This window comes from Nerophis lumbriciformis, linkage group LG27 (genome assembly GCF_033978685.3).
Source record: "Nerophis lumbriciformis linkage group LG27, RoL_Nlum_v2.1, whole genome shotgun sequence".
In the NCBI taxonomy this organism is placed as follows: domain Eukaryota; kingdom Metazoa; phylum Chordata; class Actinopteri; order Syngnathiformes; family Syngnathidae; genus Nerophis; species Nerophis lumbriciformis.
In genome coordinates, this window is record NC_084574.2 from 1,022,958 (window position 1) to 1,049,095 (window position 26,138).

Genomic DNA, 26,138 nt, shown 5'->3' on the forward strand with positions numbered 1-26,138 from the left:
TCTTACTATTGATGTACTTAATAGACATTTGAACGCAACACTCTCGTTAATGTTTTACTTGGTAAACACAACATTCTTACTATTGATCTACTTAGTAGACATTTGAACACAACAATCTCGTTTATGTTTTACTTGGTAAACACTTGAACACAACATTCTTACTTTTAATGTATTTAGTAGACATTTGAATGCAACACTATTATTTTACTTGGTAAACACTTGAACACACCATCCTTACTATTGATGTACTTAGTAGACATTTGAACACAACACTCCCACTATTATTTTACTTGGTAAACACTTGAACGCAACATTCTTACTATCGATGTACTTAATAGACATTTGAACGCAACACTCTCGTTTATGTTTTACTTGGTAAACACTTAAACGCAACATTCTTACTATTGATGTACTTAGTAGACATTTGAACGCAACAATCTCGTTATGTTTTACTTGGTAAACACTTGAACACAACATCCTTACTCTTGATGTACTTAATAGACATTTGAACGCAACACTCCTGTTTGTGTTTTACTCGGTAAACACTTTAACACAACATTCTTACTATTGATGTACTTAATAGACATTTGAACGCAACAATCTCGTTATGTTTTACTTGGTGAACACTTGAACGCAACATTCTTACTATTGATCTACTTAATAGACATTTGAACGCAACACTCTCGTTAATGTTTTACTTGGTAAACACTCGAACACAACATTCTTACTTTTAATGTACTTAGTAGACATTTGAATGCAACACTATTATTTTACTTGGTAAACACTTGAACACACCATCCTTACTATTGATGTACTTAGTAAATAATAAATATAAATAATAAATAAATGGGTTATACTTGTATAGCGCTTTTCTACCTTCAAGGTACTCAAAGCGCTTTGACACTACTTCCACATTTACCCATTCACACACACATTCACACACTGATGGCGGGAGCTGCCATGCAAGGCGCTATAACCAGCAGCCATCAGGAGCAAGGGTGAAGTGTCTTGCTCAGGACACAACGGACGTGACTAGGATGGTAGAAGGTGGGGATATGTTCCTCATACTAAAGTGTTACCTTGTTTTTTTTACTGGTGCACAAAATAAACCGTGCATAAACATCACATCTCTCGTTTATGTTTTACTTGGTAAACACTTGAAAGCAACATTTTTACTATTAATGTACTTAATAGACATTTGAACGCAACAATCTCGTTAATGTTTTACTTGGTAAACACTTGAACACAACATTCTTACTTTTAATGAGTAGACATTTGAATGCAACACTATTATTTTACTTGGTAAACAATTGAACACACCATCCTTACTCTTGATGTTCTTAGACATTTGAACGCAACACTCCACTATTATTTTACTTGGTAAACACTTAAACGCAACATACTTACTATTGATGTACTTAGTAGACATTTGAACGCAACAATCTCGTTATGTTTTACTTGGTAAACACTTGAACACAACATTCTTACTATCGATGTACTTAATAGACATCTGAACGCAACACTCTCGTTTATGTTTTACTTGGTAAACACTTGAACACATACTTACCGTAATAGACATTTGAACGCAACACTCCTGTTTATGTTTTACTCGGTAAACACTTGAACACAACATTCTTACTATTGATGTACTTAATAGACATTTGAACGCAACACTCTCGTTTATGTTTTACTTGGTAAACACTTGAACACAACATTCTTACTATCGATGTACTTAATAGACATTTGAACGCAACACTCCTGTTTATGTTTTACTCGGTAAACACTTGAACACAACATTCTTACTATTGATGTACTTAATAGACATTTGAACGCAACACTCTCGTTATGTTTTACTTGGTAAACACTTGAACGCAACATTCTTACTATTGATCTACTTAGTAGACATTTGAACGCAACACTCTCGTTAATGTTTTACTTGGTAAACACAACATTCTTACTATTGATCTACTTAGTAGACATTTGAACACAACAATCTCGTTTATGTTTTACTTGGTAAACACTTGAACGCAACATTCTTACTATTGATCTACTTAGTAGACATTTGAACGCAACACTCTCGTTAATGTTTTACTTGGTAAACACAACATTCTTACTATTGATCTACTTAGTAGACATTTGAACACAACAATCTCGTTTATGTTTTACTTGGTAAACACTTGAACACAACATTCTTACTTTTAATGTATTTAGTAGACATTTGAATGCAACACTATTATTTTACTTGGTAAACACTTGAACACACCATCCTTACTATTGATGTACTTAGTAGACATTTGAACACAACACTCCCACTATTATTTTACTTGGTAAACACTTGAACGCAACATTCTTACTATCGATGTACTTAATAGACATTTGAACGCAACACTCTCGTTTATGTTTTACTTGGTAAACACTTAAACGCAACATTCTTACTATTGATGTACTTAGTAGACATTTGAACGCAACAATCTCGTTATGTTTTACTTGGTAAACACTTGAACACAACATCCTTACTCTTGATGTACTTAATAGACATTTGAACGCAACACTCCTGTTTATGTTTTACTTGGTAAACACTTGAACACAACATCCTTACTCTTGATGTACTTAATAGACATTTGAACGCAACACTCCTGTTTGTGTTTTACTCGGTAAACACTTTAACACAACATTCTTACTATTGATGTACTTAATAGACATTTGAACGCAACAATCTCGTTATGTTTTACTTGGTGAACACTTGAACGCAACATTCTTACTATTGATCTACTTAATAGACATTTGAACGCAACACTCTCGTTAATGTTTTACTTGGTAAACACTCGAACACAACATTCTTACTATTGATGTACTAATAGACATTTGAACGCAACACTCTCGTTATGTTTTACTTGGTAAACACTTGAACGCAACATTCTTACTATTGATCTATAGATCAATAGTAAGAATGCTGCGTTCTATTTAATATACATTTGAGCGCAACAATCTCGTTATGTTTTACTTGGTAAACACTTGAACGCAGAATTCTTACTATTGATCTATAGATCAATAGTAAGAATGTTGCGTTCAAGTGCAAAATTCTTACTATTGATCTATAGATCAATAGTAAGAATGTTGCGTTCAAGTGTTTACCAAGTAAAACATAAACGAGATTGTTGCGTTCAAATGTCTACTAAGTACATCAATAGTAAGAATGTTGTGTTCAAGTGTTTACCAAGTAAAACATTATCGAGAGTGTTGCGTTCAAATGTCTACTAAGTACATCAATAGTAAGAATGTTGTGTTCAAGTGTTTACCAAGTAAAACATTAACGAGAGTGTTGCGTTCAAATGTCTACTAAAGTAGACATTTGAACGCAACACTCTCGTTAATGTTTTACCATCCTGACTATTGATGTACTTAGTAGACATTTGAACACAACACTCCCACTATTATTTTACTTGGTAAACACTTGAACACAACATTTTTACTATTGATGTACTTAGTAGACATTTGAACGCAAGAATCTCGTTTATGTTTTACTTGGTAAACACTTGAACGCAACATTCTTACTATTTATGTACTTAGTAGACATTTGAACGCAACAATCTCGTTAATGTTTGAATGTTCAAAGAACAAAAGCAACACAGTGCATAAACTCACAACAAATGACACACTTGCAAATCAGTCATCTGTTGCCGTATCCGTAATACGCCGATAGGGAGAAGTTTGTATTTACACGATGAGTCGGGTGTGTTCCATCCAACCCAGGTTAAGAACCACTGCCTTAAACGATTGAATGAAAACCTAACAATGTGTGTTTTCTTTGAAACGATGGAGAACAGATGAAAAAAAACATCAAAATGAAAAAGAAGCCCCACAACAAAGTGGCTTAAGACAATCACTTTATTGAGGTATGAGGTGTGCACCCTGCAGACCCACACCTACCAAGTCAGTCAGTTCACATAACAACTTTTAGGCCTTTACCTCCTTAATGATTAAAACCCACATGTTGGTCCCTAAAGTAAATAAAATGCTGCTGTTTTTAAAAGGTGGCTATAATGTTTGAGGTGTCACTCACACCTTTAAACAGCAGACATTTTGAACACACTGATGGCAACTCACATTGCACGTTAACCAAAATCAACACTCTTATAAATTAGTTTTTGTTTTTTTTAAATGTACCATTGCCTGGCTTTGTTAAGATCGGGTAATGTTTAGAAAACAGCCCTTTTAAAAAGGGTAAAATAGCATAAAATGTAGTAAAATCAAGTTTGCGTTCACACGTTGGGTTGAAGAAGGGATTTAGAAACACTACAAAAGAGTTCTTCCATACTGGTATTGGCATCGTATTTGAATGCTGCTGCCTTGTTCAGACACGTAAGAAGACCACACATTTTGCCACAGTGTCTTTGCAGCGACAACAAAAAGTCCACTGGCCATCGCCTTTGAAAAAAAACAATGACCATGGACAACTTTGTGTGTGAGCTGGACAGCTGACAAATGTCAAACCAAAACAAAACAAAAAAAGTGCAAAAAAAGGCGCTTCATTTAAGAAGATGAAGGGTTGGGCTTTTTGTAACGTGAATGGTGTTGTGGTCTAGGACGTCTGGCACTGAACACCTCCGGTGCTGGTGTAGTCGTCCTCGTCCACGTAGTAGTGTTGATGCCGCTGTCGCTTACGATTCTCCACGTCACAGTCCTCCAGGTCGGCGTAGATGTACAGGTCGTCATCCATGCTCTCCGGCTGCTCCGCGTCCTCCTTGACCGGCAGGTAGCGCTCCAGCTCCTTCAGCTTGTTCTTTGGGAGGAAGTTGGCTTTTGGGAACACCACCTACAGGAAAAAAAATTCCAGGATTTCTACAAACGCTGTGCCGTCTTTTCAAAATTCAAGCAGACGTGTAAAGAGGCGTCGCTTACAGAAAAGTGAATTATAAGTTTGCCTTTCTCAAAGGGCCGGCGGTGCATTGGCATCCCCTCGTTGCAGACGCACTTGGTGTCGCCCGGTTTGATCAGTTCCCCTGTGGAGGAGAAGGTTTCTCGCATGTGTTGCCTTAAAAGAGGTTCAGAGTCGCCGGACTCACCTGGATGAGAAGTGATGAGGAGGGTGCGCTTGTCAAGTGTCTGAACGGGCTTCTGGAAACCGCACAGGGCTTCTACCAGCTGTAACTCCATCGACATGGTCAAGTCCTCTCCTCTCCTGGAGACCACAACCGTAGAGGACGTTCCGACATTTAATTATATTCAAGATTCAAGAGGATTTATTGTCAATTCTTAACATGCACAAGACACATAAGAACTGACAAGTACATTTTGGGCACAGTCCCACTAAGAGCAGACATACGTTACAGGGAGACAAGACGAGAACGCCGACGGCGCAGCCATTTTTACGGCGCTCCTTAAAAAAAGGTGGGAAAACGGTGATATTGGGAAAGGGGTTGAGAGTAAAAAAATATCAGTCAAAGGCTGGACCGAAGGGAGGGGGTCCAGACCAGAGGTGGGTAGTAACGCGCTACATTTACTCCGTTACATCTACTTGAGTAACTTTTGGGATAAATTGTACTTCTAAGAGTAGTTTTATTGCAACATACTTTTACTTTTACTTGAGTATATTTATAGAGAAGAAACGCTACTTTTACTCCGCTACTTTTATCTACATTCAGCTCGCTACTCGCTACTATTTTTTATCGATCTGTTAATGCACGCTTTGTTTGTTTTGGTCTGTCAGACAGACCTTCATAGTGCTTGCGTTTCAACAAATACAGTCACTGGTGACGTTCACTCCGTTCCACCAATCAGATGCAGTCACTGGTGACGTTGGACCAATCAAACAGAGCCAGGCGGTCACATGACCTGACTTAAACAAGTTGAAAAACTTATTGGGGTGTTACCATTTAGTGGTCAATTGTACGGAATATGTACTGTACTGTGCAATCTACTAATAAAAGTTTCAATCAATCAATCAAAAGTGTGAAGGAAAAAAGACCCTTTTTTATTTCACCCGTACATCCCGTCAAAAGCCTAAAGACTGACTGCACAGTTCCTGTCTTCACAATAAAAGTGCCGCTCCATCGCGCCTGCGCTTTCAAAATAAGAGTCTCCGAAAGCCAGCGCAAACAAGCTAGCAAGCTACGGAGTTTGCCGCCAATGTATTTCTTGTAAAGTGTATAAAAACGAATATGGAAGCTGGACAAATAAGATGCCAAAAACCAACCACTTTCATGTGGTATTAGACAGAAAGGAGGAACTTTTTTTCTCCTCCATTTGAAAACGTGGACGTTATCATCACTACTGTCTGATTACAATCAATGCAAGTCATCAGAATCAGGTAATACACCAACTTATATTCTTGTCTTCATGAAAGAAAGGAATCTATATGTGTTAAACATGCATGTATATTCATTAAAACACCTTTAACATGTAAACAAAAACGGCAAAATAAATAAATATAAATTATATACTGTATATATATATATATATAAATGTGTGTGTATATATATATATATATATATATACATATATATATATATATATATATGATATGTGTGTGTATGTTACTCATCAGTTACTCAGTACTTGAGTAGTTTTTTCACAACATACTTTTTACTTTTACTCAAGTAAATATTTGGGTGACTACTCCTTACTTTTACTTGAGTAATAAATCTCTAAAGTAACAGTACTCTTACTTGAGTACAATTTCTGGCTACTCTACCCACCTCTGGTCCAGACTGAGTCCAAGGGAAAAAAAATCATTTGCAATGCACATATAAACACGCTACATTTAATCACAACAAACTCGGAACAGAGGGAGGGGGAGTTGGAGCAAAGTGGTGAAGGCGTGGTTGGGGGAGGGGAGGTGCGTGCATGTATGCCCAATTGTCTTGGGTGTGATGTTGAAATGCTTTTGTGGACTGGGGCCGATCTGAGTTTGACACCAGGTGTTGTTGAGAAAAAGGGAGGTCAAAAGCGTCCCATCGTTGAGGTGTCCTTGGGGGTGTTTTTCAGAACAGCCTGTTCCTGATAACACAGCGTCGAGGCCATTCGAGGGAGTCAAATCGTAAATTAGGATGTTGTTTTCCGCAAGCAGTCAGGAAAAAAAACAATGACTCGCCTGCTCTATTTGTCCATGCTGGTTTTTCTCAAATTCAATTCAATTTTCTTTCTCAGCAAACTTCTCCATGATGTGATCCATCTTGCGATTCAGTTCAGAAATCGCCACAGTTTGTGATCCCACAGCCCTGCCCAAACCTTCCATTGCAATGAACAGCCTTTGGGCTCTTTGAGTGGCTGCCATCGTCTTCCGAATTTGACGATACACTCGAGCAGGTAAATAAACAGTAGCCTCATGGGGCCCTAGACCATCGCCTGAATCCCAGAAGTACCCGGATGTGCTTCTAGGTCACATGATTGCGACCCAGCTATAGAGAATGTAAGGTTCCTTGTGAGGAACCCTGAAATATGGCAAACATTTAAATTCTGGGCTCCTTCACATAGATTAAAGTTGAGACATTTTTTCAAAGCGGATGCTACAGAAAGTGTGAGAATGTGTGAGCTTTACTTACATAAGAAGTCTCCTATTTGTCAAGATATTTACACAAACAGATATTTTCTGTCTTCAAGCCCATCCATTTCATTGAATCACGGTACATGAAACTCTGCGTGCTCCTTGATTGAGGCCACGCTCAGAGTGTCGCAGAGGCTTGTCGAGCGGACGCCATCGCTGCAGTAGCAAAAACAAACCGGGACCGGGAAGACGCCGAGAAAATAGGACAAAAACTAGACTTCCCGGCAAAAAAATGGGAGCAAGAGACGTACTGTACAAGAGACTGACAAAAAGTGGAACTTTTCTCATGCAGGGGAAAAAGGGCACTGGCACTTGAGCAGTGGTTATTACTATTACTTCAATAATTGTTATTTTAAGTACTAAATACTAGTATTATGTATATACCGTATTTTCTGCACTATTAGCCGCACCTAAAAACCACAAATTTACTCAAAAGCTGACAGTGCGGCTTTTAACCCGGTGCGCTTTATATATGGATTAATATTAAGATTCATTTTCATAAAGTTTCGGTCTCGCAACTACGGTAAACAGCCGCCATCTTTTTTCCCCGTAGAAGAGGAAGTGCTTCTTCTTCTACGCAAGCAACCGCCAAGGTAAGCACCCGCCCCCATAGAACAGGAAGCGCTTCTTCTTCTACTGTAAGCAACCACCCGCCCGCGTAGAAGAAGAAAAAGCGCGCGGATATTACGTTTCATTTCCTTTGTGTGTTTACATCTGTAAAGACCACAAAATGGCTCCTACTAAGCGACAGGGATCCGGTTCATGAAAAGACGCAATCTCTCCATCCGCACACGGACTACTATTTCACAGCAACTGCCTAAAGACTTTCAAGAAAAGCTGGCTACTTTCCGTGCATATTGTAAAAACAAGATAGCTGAAAAAAAGATCCGGCCAGAGAACATTATCAACATGGACGAGGTTCCACTGACTTTTGATATTCCTGTGAACCGCACTGTGGATACAACGGGAGCACGTACGGTGAATATTCGCACCACAGGGAATGAGAAGTCATCCTTCACTGTGGTTCTAGCTTGCCATGCTAATGGCCAGAAACTTCCACCCATGGTGATATTCAAAAGGAAGACCTTGCCAAAAGAGACCTTTCCAGCCGGCGTCATCATAAAAGCTAACTCGAAGGGATGGATGGATGAAGAAAAGATGAGCGAGTGGTTAAGGTAAGTTTAAGTTTACGCGAAGAGGCCGGGTGGCTTTTTTCACGCAGCTCCGTCCATGTTGATATAAGACTCCGTGCGCGCCCACATCACGCTGGTTTTTAATATATTATTAAAGTTTGACTGACCTATCTGACTGTTTTTTTGACATTCCTTTAGCGCAGTTAGATGCGGCTTATAACACGGGGCGGCTTATAGGTGGACAAAGTTTTGAAATATGCCGTTCATTGAAGGCGCGGCTTATAACCCAGGGCGCCTTATGGTGCGGAAAATACGGTAGTTTGAATATGGCATCCCACGGCAACGGGCAGTCAAAAAAGTCCTCCTATTTTCCAAATGTGTTGTATGGGGCAGCCTTCAAAGATTTCTTTATTCAATAAAAATTATATATTTTTCTATTTATTTTAGTTCCTTTTTGCCAACTCGAATTTCTTATTAGAGGTTTACAAACTAATAATTCAGTAGTTCCATAATTAATTATTTGTTTCCATCTTTTCCCAATGACTCCTGTTAGTTGATTAAATGAAAAGCTGACTCTTATTTTGTTAGCGCAGGCAGGATGCTTTTTATTGTGAAGACAGGAATTGCGTGGTCGGTCGTAAGAGTTTTGACGGCAGGTACGGCGCGAGAATTCATTTTATTGTGAAGACAGGAACTGGGCTGTCGGTCTTTAGAGTTTTGACGTCAGGTACGGCGCGAGAGTCTGTTGAAATAAAAAGTGTTTCTGGCCTTCCTGTCGGTCATTTTTTCTTAATAATGATCTGGCAGCAGCCAGCGTCATCTCACAAGACCCTCGGGTGCCTTGAATGTCAATCAAGTGACATCTTGATCATTTTTAGGTCTATTTTTTTTTAAGCCTGGACTGACACACCCTCCACCATTAGCTCACCATCCACGTAATGGGCACTCCTGGTGTAAAAAGTAAATCGGAGTGGCTTTTAAACTTATTTTACATAGCAACAATAAAAAAGCATTTTATTGTATTCTATTCCAGTTGGCTGTGAGGACCAATACACTGAGAGAAACCATTACCTGGTGAATTGTGGATGTTCCTGCTGGTCCAGGACAATGATGATGTCACCTGGCTCAAGTCCCGGCTCCTGGTCTCCCTCCCCCTGGAACAGTATCTTCTGCCCATCTTTCATTCCTGTGCACATCGCATTGAGGCTTTAGTTGCTGTCCATCTTTTCCTCTCCGAGCGTGGGCTTCTCACCCTTGTCAATGTGCACCTCCAGGATCTTCTTCTGTCGCAGGATCTTCCGACCCGCGCAGGCTTTGCAGCGGTCCTTCTGGCTGATTCGCTGCCCTTGGCCTTGGCAGCTGTGACACACTGTGGACACCTGCTGGACCATACCCAGCAAGAGTTGGTGCACGCGCACCTGCATGCCCGTACCGTGGCACGTCATGCACATCTGGGCGGCCCCTTTACGACTGCCGCGACCTGACAACACACCATGAAATAAGATGTTGTTGCACGCAACCAGTCTTCCTCTCAGGGAATAAAACACACAGATCAATCCCAAGTTCTTTTGGATGACATATATGTTGAGTAAAAAGGACCCCAGAGACAGAATGGTACAATACCACGTTTTACTAAAGCTTCAGGAGACCAGCTCTTACAATGCGACAGTAGCATCAGCAAGCGAGGTCTAAACACAAACAAAAAGAGTCCGCTTATGTAGAAAGGAGCGCAGCTGCTTCTTCAAAACAGATAAGGAACTGGCCAAAACTGCTCTGTGAGCCGACAAACAAGAGCCCTTAGAACAAAACAGGAGCAAGGGTGAAGTGTCTTTATGTTAGAATAATTATGTCCAAGTTATCACACAACTCTTATGCTTAAAGGCCGTTGCTATAGTTATTATCAATTGTGCTGAAGTTGTACTTTTCTATCTGTGCAAAGCGAGTCGTCTCGTATCAGTGTTTGTGTCCAGAACCGGCCTGCTGCAAATTGAGTTTAAAAAGCTGGCAGAGTAAAAGTATGATGCTAACAATAGAATGTTAAAATGTGTGAAGTACCAAAATATGACACTGAGGTTTATATCCACTAAATTAGCTAAAAAAAAAAAAAAAAAAAAGCATGTTAATGTCAGCATGCATAAATGCTAATTGTGACATGCGTCAATTACCGAAATATATTACTTTGAGGTGTGATATATTCTTTAAAAGAACTAGAAAATGCAATTTCAGTAGAATTTTTGTATGAATGCTGTACAGCCAAAACTGAAATGCTAACAGTTAGCATCAAATTACAAAATATGCGCAAATTGAGTTAAAAAAGCGGTCAGAGTAACAGTATGATGCTAACAATAGAATGTTTACAGTTAAAATTTGTGAAGTACCGGTACCAAAATATGACACTGAGGTTTATATCGGCTAAATTAGCTAAAAAAAAAAAATCTAGCATGTTAATGTCAGCATGCATAAATGCTAATTGTGACATGCGTCAATTACCGAAATATATTACTTTGAGGTGTGTACCTGAATTTTTTTAGGCTAGCCTGCTTACATTAGCTTGCATCAAGTAACAATATGACTGAAGTGTATACCTACACAATTAACTAAAAAAAAGCTAGCATACTCATCAAGTACCAAAATATTTGAAGGTGAGGCGTATACCTGCAAAATTATCAAAAAAAGCCAGCATGCTAATGTCAGAATGCTAACAATTGTGTGTTAGAATGCTAACAATAACTGTTTCCTTTGAGGGGCCACAGACTGATAAAATCAAAGAATGAGGGGGCCATTTGGATAGTTTTCACCTTCAAAATCAGTACAATATACAGATTTTTCTTATAAAAAAAGAACTAGAAAATGCAATTTCAGTAGAATTTTTGTATGAATGCTGAACAGCCAAAACTGAAATGCTAACAGTTAGCATGCTAGCCAGATAGCATCAAATTACAAAGAAATATGCGCAAATTGAGTTAAAAAAAGCTGGCAGAGTAACGGTATGATGCTAACAATAGAATGTTTACAGTTAAAATTTGTGAAGTACCAAAATATGACACTGAGGTTTATATCTGCTAAATTAGCTATAAAAAAAAAATCTAGCATGTTAATGTCAGTATGCATAAATGCTAATTGTGACATGCGTCAATTATCGAAATATATTACTTTGAGGTGTGTATTTGAATTTTTTTCTAGGCTAGCCTGCTAACATTAGCTTGCATCAAAATGTTCAATCATGTCAATCATTAACTAAAACAAAGCTGGCATACTAAAAAGGTATCGTTCATCAAGTACCAAAATATTTGAAGGTGAGGTGTGTACCTGCAAAATTATCAAAAAAAGCCAACATGCTAATGTTAGAATGCTAACAATTGTGCTGCGGGCCGCACTTTGGATCCCTCTGGGCTATACCATCCTATCAGGCAATCCTCGGCTTGGTCTTCACTGGCTCCCCATACAAGACACAATCCAATATTAAAATCTCCCTCCTCACCCATCAGTGCATCCATGGCAACGCCCCATCCCATCTGAAAGAACTTTGAACCCCTTAAACCAGCTCCAGACACCCCTGGTCCAGCAAATCAAACTGTCTCACACCCAGAACCAAGCTGTGTATGAGGGGGGACCGTGCCCTCTGCTCATCTGCACCCTGCCCCTGGAACATTCTCCCAAACCACAACAAAACCCCACAGACAGTGGAGTCCTTAAAAAAAACAACTCTCTTTTCAACAGCACATTCCCCTCCTAAGCTCTTTTAAGTTGTTTTTAATATTTTATGGCTCACCTTCCTGTTTTTAGGGCCCGCATGGCCCATTGCATAAGGACTCCCACAGGGAGTCCTTATGCAATGGGACATAAGGACCTATTGAATTTGTAAGGTTTTATTATTATTATTCTTCCGCAACTTTGCGCTGTAATTTGACCCCCTTAGCATGCTTCAAAACTCACCAAATTTTACACACACATCAGTAATATACGGCAAAACTTTTTATCAAAAAACCAAACCCCAAAACTGCGCTCTAGCGCCCCCTAGAAAGAAAACTGCTTATAACTCCCAGTACGAATGTTGTAGAGACATGAAACAAAAACCTCTATGTAGGTCTTACTTAGACCTACTTTTCATTAATTAATTTCCTCGGGCAAAAATCAACAGGAAGTTGGCAATTCCCCCTTCAAGACAAAAATGTACTAAAAACAGTAACTTTTGCCTCTTTGAGCTGTAATTTGACCCCCTTAACATGCTTCAAAACTCACCGAACTTAATACACACATCAGGACTGGCAAAAATTGCGATCTAATAAAAAAACCTAACCCCAAATCTCAAAATTGCGCTCTACAGCAATTTTTGAATAAAACGGAGAAAGAACTGCTCCTCGGAAGAAAAAAATTACAAAACTGCCTGTAACTCCCACTGGGAAGGTCGGACAGACATGAAACAAAAACCTCTCCGTAGGTCTCACTTAGACCTACATTTCATAAATTGACAACCCCCAGCAGAAATCTACAGGAAGTTTGCTATTCCCCCTTCAACACAAATTTCTTGTAAAAACCGGTCACCTTCCTTAAAAAACTATCTCCTCTGAGCGCGTTTGTCGTTTCGCCTTCAAACTAACACAGGAGAGAGATTGAACCCGTCCAAATAAAAGTTATCGAAAGAATTTTTCTAACTGCTCCGGTTTTGATTTTATGAGCCTTCAAAGACCCGCTGCGCTGCTGTTTTTTTAAGATGGCTGCTTAAAAGCAGGAAGCACCAACGTGCCCACACAATGCTGACAAGGTAGGTACACGAGACAAAAGTCTTGGGACACTTCAGACTAAAAGTAGACAAAAGTATTGGGACACTTATGACTATCACTGGACAAAAGTATTGGGACATTTAGGACTAGCACCTGCCAAATACGCGGGCCCGACCAACGCTGCTTGCAGCTTTAATTATACTTGTTTTTAATACCCATTGTTGCACTTTGAGATTTGTTAAAACTATAAAGTGCATTATAAATACAATGATATTAGAGAAACTCAACGCATGTGCTAATCATAGGCTAGAATGTACCTTCACATCTCTCACAAATGGTATTCTTCTGAACAGACAATTTCCTGGTGGCGCCATTGTAAAGATCATCAAGCGTCACTGAAATCTGGTGCACGATGTTCTTCCCTGCAGGGGGAGGAAGAAATCAGCAACTGATATATAGATTTTTTTTAATTCTTCAGCAATGTGTACTGATCCACAGTTCAAAAGTAAAGACAAAACAATATGTACATGGTACACTGCAAAAAGTGAAATCTAAGTAAGATGCAATATCTCAAATAAGGCTGATATTTGCTTATTTTCTTCTAATAAGATCATTCTTCTCATTAAGCAGATTTTATGTTAGAGTGTTTTACTTGTTTTAAGTGTTTTGCTCCTAAATGATCTCAGTAAGATATTACAGCTTGTTGCTGAGATTTGATGACCTATATTGAGTAAAACATGCTTGAAACTAGAATATCAAGTGTTGCAAAGCTGTGTCATCAACACTCACAAGTATAAAACTACTTTTTTAAAGTCATCATTTCTTATTTCAAGCATGAAATAAATAATCATGATTGACACAATTGTGTCTCATAATTCAAACAGATGACAGCCAAATCGACTTTGCTGTTTTATTTTCAATGAAACAAGAGAAAATATGTACTCATATAGTAGTACAGTTGGCACAGTACAGTAAACTGACAGTTAATATTTCAACATTTGACATTCTAACTATTTTGAACAGAACCTCAAAATGACAATTAAACATTTTGGCTGGGGGCCGGGCTGTATATATGCGCACTAATTGACTGAAAGAGCACGCACTTGGCGCGATGATGTCATGTTATCCATGGAAAAATACATTTTTAGACAATATGATTTGCCTGAGCGGCTAGGAGACCCCGAGAGTAACAAGCGCTTGCCTTGTTGCCTTTCCATTAAGAACAATAAATTAGTTTTTAGTATAAGTTTGCTGCTTTCAAGAAATGTAATATCATTATGTCAAGATAATGGCACTAGCATTTACTTCATTTAAGAATATTTTTCAACATATCATACCTGCCAACTTTTGAAATCAGAAAAACCTAGTAGCCAGGGTCCAGGGGCCGCAGGCCCCGGTAGGTCCAGGACAAAGTCCTGGTGGGGGGTTCAGGCTTCGCCCCCGACGCAAAATGATTATTAGCATTCAGACAGGTTAAAATGTTGCTAAAACCATCACTTTTCTATCAGTCACAGTGACTTTTCAAAACAAAAATATTACAGCAAAAATCATATGGGTTGATTGACATGTTTATTCTGTAAGCTAACTTCAATAGTTTGAAATTATTTTGACAGTTAATGCCAGTTATCCTGTCAACCTTTCACAAGACTTCAATTTGTTCATTGAAAGTATAAACACTTTTTACAGTAAACAAATGGTAAAACAGTACTAAACAATTCCATTAAAAAAAAAATTGGTGTCATTATTAACTTTCTGTCCAAGCTTGTATAATCTACTGCCTTGTTCAATTGTAAAAAATATTCTGTGCCTAAAATTCACATTTCTATCACAATTATCATACTGTAAACATGGTAAGCTAACTTCATTAAAATTAATAGTCCTGTCAATAGCATGGAATTACAATTCAAATGTAGTTTTTTTGTAAGCCTTTCAAAATAATTCAAAATATGAAAAATGAATGAAAATGAATTGAAGCCATCAGACACTTGAAAAGTGGCACATCACATCTCTAATGTAATCATTTGAACTTTTCAACAGAAATAGCACTGCAAAAATATTAAGGACATACTTCTGTATTTTGGTAGTTATGCTGTCAACATTTAACAAGATTTCTTCAACTTGGACTTGAAAGCATAAATAGTATAAACACTTTTAACAGTATAACAGTACTAAACAATTCCAATAGATAACATTGGTGTCATTACCTTTTTGTGGCTAAAATCCAAATTTATTCTATCAGATTGATCTGCAGGGGTAAGAGGATCACACTGGAAGGTGATGAATTCTTCCTCAAGTTCTTTCTTTTCATCCTTGCTAAGCAAGTGAGGATACCTTTCTCGCTAGCAACGGCATTAGACTTGTGTTTTTATGTCCCAACGTGGTCTTTTACATCGCTAATTCCTCCGTGTCCGATCGAAAAATCTTGTCTGCACAAGGTGCAATTCGCGTAGTTTTCACCCTTTTTGGAACGGATAATTATTCCCGGATAGGCTTTTGAATATTCTTCACGGAATGACTGCAGTTTTCTTTTCGGTTTAAGACTCGTTTGCGATTTTTCTCCGGCTGATTCCATGATCGTTTGCTCGTTTGGAAACAATGGCAACAGGTGCCTCGTGCTTGGCAGCGGTGCTATAAATAGCCTCGCGCATGGCATTCGGAATGGCTCGATATGAAGTTACGGGAAGCAGTGTCGATTGTCATTGTTGTTACGCGATTTCCTGAATAAAACTTTTAAAAAATAAATACAATTTAATTAATGAAAAACCGTATTTTTTATCACTGCAACCGTAACCCGGAATAGGTTGATGAAAACCGTACTAATTACGGGAAAACTGGAGTAGTTGGCAGGTATGTAATTGACTGAAAGAGCACGCACTTGGCGCGATGATGTCATGTTATCCATGGAAAAATGCATTTTTAGACAATATGATTTGCCTGAGCGGCTAGGAGACCCCGAGAGTAACAAGCGCTTGCCTTGTTGCCTTTCCATTAAGAACAATACATTAGTTTTTAGAAAAAGTTTGCTGGTTTCAAGAAATGTAATATCATTATGTCAAGATAATGGCACTAGCATTTACTCCATTTAAGAATATTTTTCAACATATTGAGCAAAAAGGTCTCTTTTTTTTTCTACCAAGAAAAGTGCACTTGTTATTAGTGAGAATATACTTATTTTAAGCTATTTTTGGGTTCATTGAGGTTAGCTAATTTGACTTGTTTTGGAAATTCTTGACAAGCCAAATTTTCTTGTTCTATTGGCAGATAATTTTGCTTAGTTCAAATAAAATACCCCTCATTTTTGTATTTGTTTTTGAACACTGACTTTTTGCAGGGCATGTGTCTGTACCTTTTCTTTCTCTGTGCATCCGACTCCCGCCTCCAAAAAACAAGTCAAAGATGTCCATTGGTGATGCAAAGCTTCCTCCTCCTCCGCCGCCACCACCTCCTTCTTTTATGGCCTTTTCTCCTCCACGGTCATAAATGTCTCTTTTCTTAGCATCTGACAAGACTTCGTACGCCTGTGAGATTTGCTTGAACTACAAAGGGTATGTCAAACACAAACGGGATGAGACATGCAGTAAATACAGAGGCACACAGCAGGGCTGGCTGATAAAACGACACCAATTTCTATCGCTATCGACACGTAATTAATGTTAACTAAAAATGCGTCCTATTATTTTTTTCCTCTTTCTTTGTCGGAAGAAACCGGAAGTCGCAAAGCAATGTTGGTTGCATGAACAAAAAGGCACGCCATCAGCCAATCAACTAACAGTATCACGTACGGTTGCGCCATCTTGTCGTCTCACGGTTGATTCTTTACATGGCGTGGGAAGAGAAACTACAAATGACTGCCGCAGAGAGCAAAGAAATTGTGGACAAGACAGGAAACGTTACCTGAGAGTATGTCAGTTTTCAAAGACCGACTGTAGTCCGACCAATGTGGCCTGTAAATGATGCAAAACCGCTAATACCACACCAATTTAGCCGCGCTCACCTTTTAGAGCACAGCTAAAACTTCCCGGAACTAAACCTGCAGACAATATGTTTACATGTTCACACTTTATTATGCATCTCTAAGGCTGCAGCTAACGATTATTTTTCTATCGGTTAATCTATAGATTTTTTTTTCCGATTAATCGGTTAATCTATAGATTAATCTATAGATTATTTTTCCTTTTACCGATTATTTTTTTATTTAAAATGAAGATGAAAAAATAAATGTAGGCCAGTTTTTTCAAAAGGCATGACTTTTATTTACAAAAAAAAAAGTATGGCCACTCAGTCAACATTGACAACAACATGACAAAATATTCTGTAACAATGTAAACATTTAAAACTTTTAACATTTAACACAATTAAAAGTAGCTTATTTGCTTTTTAATGTGCAAATATAAAAGTAAACATCCAGTGCAAATCTTAATATTCTGCAATAGTATAAGCATTTCTAAAGTAAAAGTATTGCTTATTTTGCTTAATAACACAACAATGATAGTATGATTAAAGTGAAAGTTAATTGTTGGTTTGTACATAGTATATGTAACTGTTAATGTTGTAAAAGGTATTTGCACAACTAATTAACGTTAGCGTTAAAGAGGAGCACGTCTTTGTAAACACTGAACAGGCACGCCAAACGCGCCTCAGAGCGAAACAGTGTTTTAGTTTATGAATTTACAACGCAGATACAAATGACACATTCATGTTTTTGTGTAATGATGACAATGTATACTCACGCGGACGATTGACTAGTTGATGGTGATGGCAAGAACGCTGTCGGGTGTTTTCTTTTCAAATGTTCGTTCATAGCCGTTGTGCTGCTATGATAGGCCATTTCCGCTCGACACAGTGTGCATACAACAACTGTCAAGTGTTTTGCTTTTTTCGCTGTGCTTATCCCACACTTGAAGGGATGTACCAATGCTGAATGTGGCTTCTGGATTTCACTCAAAAGACCAGACTGTAGTTACTTTTTCCTTTAATTTTCCTTTAGTTTGCAACAGTTTTTCCAACCAAGAAACAGCTTCTTTTTTCTTCTTTAGTCTTTTTAGCAGTCTTTAGCAGTGTTAGTAGACTTTAGTTTCTTTAGCTGTCATTAGCTGTCGTTAGTAGCCTTTAGTAGCCTTTAGCTTCTTTAGTAGCCTTTAGCTTCTTTAGTAGGTGAAAAACCATTAAGGACAAAACACTACAAGATTAACATGCTGTAAAAAAATCAATTATCAATCCCATAATTTACAATTATTAATTAGGCTATCAAACTCTTAACCATTAAACAAGTGCAAGAAAATGGACACATCTTTTCCCTTTAAGTTAAAACAGATTTTAAATAAATTGTCTCAACATAAATGCACCAAGATACATATAAAATACATTTAAACCCAGAAACACAATAGATAAATGCAGCAGAAAACCCAATATGCAAATACATAAATACCTAACCAATTAACCACCTATTTAGATACATATTTAAAATCCATATTCAATATAAATATATTATTAATTTAGCAGTGAAACACTCAATCTTAAACGCTGTCTACCGGTAGAAAAATGCCCCTTTTTCTATGCCCTCACCAGCAGCCAATGATCCAACACAGTTAAATCCAACACTTTAAGTTGAGCGACTTCACCCTCCCGATGAAGCAAACTGCTCCAACATTTATCAAACTAAGCAAAGAATATCAACACTAAACAACAGTTACATAAAACACTGTGTGTATTTAGCCTCCAGACTAAGCACGCTACATGCACACAACTCCCCCCCCCCCCCCCCCAATCTCACCAGCGCAACAGGTGCGCCACACCCACAAAGAGAAATATTAAATCTTACCAGCTGTCCGTTCAGCTTTTGGTTTTGGTACACTTTTGGCACAACTCTTGGTTATCTGTAATGAACTAAACCTTTTTCCACTCTGCGCTGGCGTCTTTTGTACTCCTTGATTTGACAAAGCTGTCTAATTACCGGGCTCGCGCACCAGCAGATGAGACGCCGCGTTATACCTGCGCGTGAACGTAAACTGATCGGCTCTGATCATATAAGCCGACTGGCCGAAATAATGCCGAATTATATACATTTCCTGGGGTTGCCTAGGTGAATAGGGATGCGGATGTGCTCTAAGATAAAATATAATTTTATTAAGTGGGGTTTGGCTGGTTGCTAAGCAGCCACGGTTGCGAGCTCGCGCGTCAGCTGACGAGACAGCTGTTCGCCGCTACAACATTATTAGGCCGTTTATTGAAATACTCCCACACTTTTGGCGTGGTTTTTTTCCTTCGCTCGCATCATCTGCTTTGCGCTCCGCCATGACGGTAGTGTGACGTAAATATGCGACGCGTCGACGCACAAAAACGGCGTCGACGTATTTACGTAACCGATGACGTCGACGCGTCGTTTCAGCCTTATGCATCTCATACATATTCTTTTATTTTGCACCTTCATTTTAAGAGGGTGTTGCCAAGTGTTCAATGTGATTTTGTTCACATAGTTTTGAGTGTTTTTCATGGTTGTGTTGACATTGATTGGCAACACTAAATGGTCCCTAGTGTGTGAATGTTGTCTTGTCTATCTGTGTTGGCCCTGTGATGAGGTGGCGACTTGTCCAGGGTAGGGATGTCCCGATCCAGGTTTTTGCACTTCCGATCCGATACCGATATTGTTTTTGCACTTCCGATCCGATACCGATACTGACCGATACAGATACTGACCGATAATGGCCTATCCGAGCATGTATTAAAGTTTAAAGTTATTTAGCCTACTTAGTTGTCAGACTCATGTTGAAAAGGGTTTTAGTACTCTTGATAACAACTAGCCAGCTGAATTAGGGGAGTTTGAATAATACACAATGGTTGGTAACAAGAAACTGACCTGTTTATTCAAGGATAAACACAAAATAGACAAAATGATACATGACAAACAGAAATGGCATCATTGAACTAGGGCTGGGCGATATGGCCTTTTTTTAATATTGCCATATTTTAAGGCCATATTGCGATACACGATATATATCTCGATATTTTGCCTTAGCCTTGAATGAACACTTGATGCATATAATCACAGCAGTATGATGATTCTATGTGTTTTGATTGATTGATTGAGACTTTTATTAGTAGGTTGCACAGTGAAGTACATATTCCGCACAATTGACCACTAAATGGTAACACCCCAATAAGTTTTTCAACTTGTTTAAGTCGGGGTCCACTTAAATTGATTCATGATACAGATATATACTATCAGATATATACTATCATCATAATACAGTCATCACACAAGATAATCACATTGAATTATTTACATTATTTATAATACAGTGTTTGAAGGGGGGCGCCGGATGTAAGTGTCAAAAAGACAGCCAAAAGAGTTTGATATGAGAATAAATCTAAAGTTAAAATATAGGGTAGAAATGCACCCATTTGCAGGAAATGTAGTCTTGATTTTCAAAATGTTCTTTCAAGGCTTGCATGTCTACATTAAAACATTCTCTTTCATACTGTATTAATATATGCTACTTTTAAACTTTCATGCAGAGAAGGAAATCACAACTAAAAAAATTACAAATTTTTTCATACGGTGTTGATGTGGAAATGTTTGCCTCGGCATTTTGATGGTGTGGACGTGTGGCACCGAATGGAGATAAGCCTCTCGACAGACCTCACAATATTTGAACAATGATGACGAAAACTGTTTTCTCTGTCGTGTCCGTGTGTCGAAAATTGTTATGCGCTTATTTTTTTATTTGATTTTGTGCGTGGCATATAATTGCTATGCGCAGAGGACGCTTGAGCAGCGCGCACCTTAGAGAGAACGTTGGTCACACGGCTGCGCTAGCATCACAGCTAGCGTTAGCCATGCTGCTACCTCTGTGCTGGGAGAGGACGTATACGTATGTGACGTATGTCGTGATAATATGTGACGTATGTCGTGACAGTATGTGACGTGTGTAAGAAGGTGCACTTGCTGTCTGTGAGAGGGAGAGACAGGAAAGAGTGAGAAGAGCCTGTCGTGTAATGCCAGCAGCTAAAAGCAACTGCGTGAGAATCCACAGACCTGTGGATGTGTGGAAGGTGTGCTGGAAAAGGCGGAACTGAAATTAGGTAGCAGCAGAAAAGTGGAATGTATTATTTAAATCGGTGCGTTGGAAAACACGGACCGGAGTTTTTTTTTAAACTGGATCTGGATCGGCATTTTCCCATGCCTTGCCGATACACATTTTTTGGCAAATATTGGCGGTTGATCCGATCCAAATATCGGATCGGGACATCCCTAGTCCAGGGTGTACCCCGCCTTCCGCCCAAATGCAGCTGAGATAGGCTCCAGCACTCCCCGCGACCCCAAAAGGGACAAGCAGTAGAAAATGGATGGATGGCGTTGACATTTCCTTTTCTGCCTTAATGGTTGAGGGGATCATAATCAGAGGAGGATTACATTTCTAAAATAAAAATGTATATTTAATTTTTTCCCTTTTGATCCTCATTTTAGATGGGTTATAAAAATACCAATAAAATATATTGGGATGAAGTTTTCAGCCATATCGCCCAGCCCTACCACACAGAATATATGGCACAAAATAGCAGTCCACTTCTTACCTTCTCTCCTTCTGCAGGGTTTTTGTCAGGATGATATTTGAGAGCGAGTTTGCGATAAGCCCTTTTGAGTTCGTCGGGAGTGGCGTTGGCTTTCACACCCAATATATCATAGAAAGCCGTTTCCTTCACCATGTTTACCTTGAGATGATAACCTTAGAAGAAGCAGAGGTAGAGGAAACATTACATGCCGTAATTCAATTTCAATGGAATGGTAATTTTAATCAGCATTTTTTTCTTGTTAAAGATTGTGATGACCTCCAACTCCTCCATCCTTTCTAAATTGGCTACATGAACTTGTTCCAGTTATACATATGGAGAAATGGCGATACAGCAGACAATCCACTCAAAGAAAACGGGAGGACTCCTGGGGCCCTGTGATGAAATATCTTGACTGCAAAAGTCAATAGACTGGTGGTTTGGTCAGATGGTTAATGCAGTGTTTTTCCAACCACTGTGCCGCGGCACACTAGTGTGCCGTGAGATACAGTCTGGTGTGCCGTGGGAGATCATCTAATTTCACCTATTTGGGTTAAAAATGTTTTTTGCAAAGCAGTAATTATAGTCTGCAAATGATGTGTTGTTGTTGAGCTCGGCAGAGTAACCGTGTAATACTCTTCCATATCAGTAGGTGGCAGCAGGTAGCTAATTGCGTTGTAAATGTCAGAAACAGCGGGAGGCAGCGTGCAGGTAAAAAGGTGTCTAATGCTTAAAACATACATAAACAAAAGGTGAGTGCCCCTAAGAAAAGGCATTGAAGCTTAGGGAAGGCTATGCAGAACAAAACTAAAACTGAACTGGCTACAAAGTAAAGAAAAACAGAACGCTGGACGACAGCAAAGACTTACTGCGGAGCAAAGGCGGCGTCCACAAAGTACATCCGTACATGACATGACAATCAACAATGTCCCTACAAAGTAGGGTAAAAACAACTGAAATATTCTTGATTGCTAAAACAAAGTAGGTGCGGGAAATATCGCTCAAAGGAAGACATGAAACTGCTACAGGAAAATACCAAAAAAAGAGAAAAAGACACCAAAATAAATCAATATAACTGTTATATATGAATGAGGTAGATCACCTCCACTTGGTACATTGAAAAGTAGCTGGCCTGCAGAAAAAGTGTGGCCACCTCAACCGACGCAGTGTGACCTGTATGGCTGTTGACCAAGTATGCCTTGCAGTCACTCATGTGTGTCTGCAGAGGCCTCATATAACATCTAACTGGGCTGTCACGCTGTTTGTACAGGTTGCAGAGAGCGCTAAAGGCAGTGCCATCGCGACACGCCCTTATTATTATTGTTTGGGTGAAAATCAGCAGACATTCGAGAGAAAAGTTGCCCTGAAATTCGGGAGTCTCCCTGAAAAATCGGGAGGGTTGGCAAGTATGACGCTGTCAAGCGGCATTCATATAAAACATTATATTTTCATATTAAGGTGCGGGTCGCGGGTCTGAGACCCCTGGTTTATACATAGCACAAAGCAAAAAAAAAACTTTGTATGCAGTGTTATTTCATTTTAAATTTAAAAAGAGTTTTGTAGCTCCCATTGTTTTCTTTAATTTGTGAAACGGGTCAAAATGGCTCTTTGAGTGGTAAAGGTTGCCGACCCCTGCCCTAAGAAAAGGAAGTCAAATGGTCAAAGGAAGACATGAAACTGCTACAGGAAAATACCAAAAAAAGAGAAAAAGCCACCAAAATAGGAGCGCAAGACAAGAAGTAAAACACTACACACAGGAAAACAGCAATTAACTCCAAATAAGTCAGGGCGTGATGTGACAGGTGGTGACAGTACACCTACTTTGAGACAAGAGCTATAGTGATGCATGCTTGGTTATGCTTTCAAGTCATATCCAACAATTGTGACAACAACTTTTTACTGTCAACTGAGTTTCGTTTTTTAATGATTTCTGCTGGTGGTGTGCCTCCGCATTTTGTCAATGCAAAAATTGTGCCTTGGCTCAAAAAAAGGTTGAAAAACACTGGGTTAATGTATGAATTATTAGCTATTTTTGTTGTTGTTATTATTTTAATTTATTTTCATTTAGGATTTCCTCTAGTTCATGTAAGCTTCTCTCAATGGATGTGTGAATGTTTGTGCGAGTGTTTTGTTTTGTTTGGTTTTATTTGCTTTGTCGTGTGTGTTTTGTTTTTCCTCTGTTTATTATATGTTTTGGCTGGTGTTATGTTTGGAAAACAATTAATAAAAAATAAATTAAAAAAAAGAAAAAAAAAGATTGTGATGACACGGAAATGAAACTGAAACCCACACCATTTGATGCAACAACTTGCCAAACACTTTTAGTGCCTCTAAAATAATTGACATGATTGAACATTGTGACATTTATCACAGCTAATAACGAACATTTGAAGTATACGTCCAAAATAAACAATGTACGATTTTAAATGCAATGAAATACTTCTACTCGCACACCGTTACTCGTTTAATTCGCATTTACTTGGAAATTCCCAAAGAAGCCCATAAACGCATATACACTTCAGGCGACAGCCAAAAATGATTTTTTTCAACTCATATGTAATAGTATGTAGATAGAATATTAAGAGTGATAAAAAACAGTGACTCGTCTCTACGGCCCTGCACGGCTACAGCTAACACGCTAGCCAAGCTACAGTGCTAACATTATCAAGGTTTTTTCCACCGACTGAATCAAGACACACACATTCACAAAACACGTACGATTGTAACAATAAGCACCAACCTTAACAGAAGAAACAATTTCAAACGGCTAAAAGGTCGAGCGCCGGTCAAAATTCCAGAATGTTCACCCAGACATGGGCATAGCGCTGCATTGACGTCATCAATATGCGATTTAAGGGGACTAACATTGACGTAATCAACATGCGATTTAAGGACAGGTCAGGAGTAAACAACATTGACGTAATCAAAAAGCGACCTATGTTTTTATTTATTATTGTATTATTTTTTTTGGTTTATTCGCCTGCAACGTGTCTTTTAAAAAAAAATTGTTTTTAAATTTGTTATAAACCTTCATTTATAATCTGCAACATTTACAAACAAAAGAGAAATAATAATAATCAACACAAGTACAAAAAACGTACAAATAAATGATAAATGATAAATGGGTTGTACTTGTATAGCGCTTTTCTACCTTCAAGGTACTCAAAGCGCTTTGACACTACTTCCACATTTACCCATTCACACACACATTCACACACTGATGGAGGGAGCTGCCATGCAAGGCGCTAACCAGCACCCATCAGGAGCAAGGGTGAAGTGTCTTGCTCAGGACACAACGGACATGACGAGGTTGGTACTAGGTGGGGATTGAACCAGGGACCCTCGGGTCGCGCACGGCCACTCTCCACTGCGCCAAAAACAGTACAATATCAGCGAAAGGGGGTTGTAAACTCAATAAAGTAACTAAAATAGAATACAAAATATACACACATAACAAAGTGCAAAGCCGTAGGCTCACACAAGTTCAGTAAATAATTTAAATTTGGAACACAGCATCATCGTTTTCACAGCTTTTTGGTTGTTAGAGGTAGAGAGTGTTTTAACGTAGATTTCTAAATCATGCGACTTAGGTTTATTTATTTTTTAATTTTATAAACCTTTATTTATAAATTGCAACATTAACAAACGATTGAGAAATAATAATAATCAAAATAAGTACAAAAACAGTAAAAAAACAAACAAAACAAAAACAGCGCCAGGGGGTTGGTCATGCAACTTAGGTTTTTAATTGTATTTATATGTATATAAATATATTGAATTTTATAAACCTTTATTTATAAATTGCAACATTTACAAACAATTGAGAAATAATAATAATCAAAATAAGTAAAAAAATAGTACAAAAACAGTAAAAAAAAACTGTACAAAACAGTGCGAGGGGGTTGTTAACTCAATAAAGTAACTAAAATAGAAAGCAATATATACATACATACATACATACATATATATATATATATATATATATATATATATATATATATATATATATATATATATATATATATATATATATATATATATATCTCGCTAGCCTCAATCTGAACCTTGGTATTTACCGTGATGACGGACTGGCAGTGTGTCGCGCCTCGCCAAGGAGCAGCGAGAATACCAAGAAGCGCATATGCCAAATTTTCAAAGAGAACGGCCTACGGATCACGATTGAAG

The 26,138-nt window shown here is 38.4% G+C and overlaps 1 protein-coding gene across 1 annotated transcript; it reads right to left on the reverse strand.

Annotated features, from left to right (window-relative positions):
* Nucleotides 1-3,870: 3,870 nt before the first annotated feature.
* Nucleotides 3,871-24,824, reverse strand: dnaja1 (DnaJ heat shock protein family (Hsp40) member A1). Its single transcript, XM_061923075.2, has 9 exons — nucleotides 24,694-24,824; nucleotides 21,978-22,129; nucleotides 16,750-16,939; nucleotides 13,721-13,825; nucleotides 9,932-10,159; nucleotides 9,751-9,865; nucleotides 5,067-5,182; nucleotides 4,903-5,003; nucleotides 3,871-4,816 (listed from the first exon to the last, which is right to left on the reverse strand). Exons 2-9 carry the CDS (start codon nucleotides 22,107-22,109, stop codon nucleotides 4,583-4,585), a joined length of 1,221 nt encoding a protein of 406 aa, XP_061779059.1. The 5' UTR covers nucleotides 22,110-22,129; nucleotides 24,694-24,824; the 3' UTR covers nucleotides 3,871-4,582.
* Between the last annotated feature and the right edge of the window lie 1,314 nt (nucleotides 24,825-26,138).

What these genes read in the sequence shown, in the direction of transcription:
- dnaja1 (XM_061923075.2), bottom strand. Translation starts at nt 22,109, where the DNA reads ATGGTGAAGGAAACGGCTTTCTATGATATATTGGGTGTGAAAGCCAAC. An exon ending in GAACATCCACAATTCACCAG is followed by an intron (nt 5,183 to 9,750) that starts GTAATGGTTTCT and finishes TGTGGTCTCCAG; the next exon opens with GAGAGGAGAGGACTTGACCA. An exon ending in CCTCATCACTTCTCATCCAG is followed by an intron (nt 5,004 to 5,066) that starts GTGAGTCCGGCG and finishes TCTCCTCCACAG; the next exon opens with GGGAACTGATCAAACCGGGC.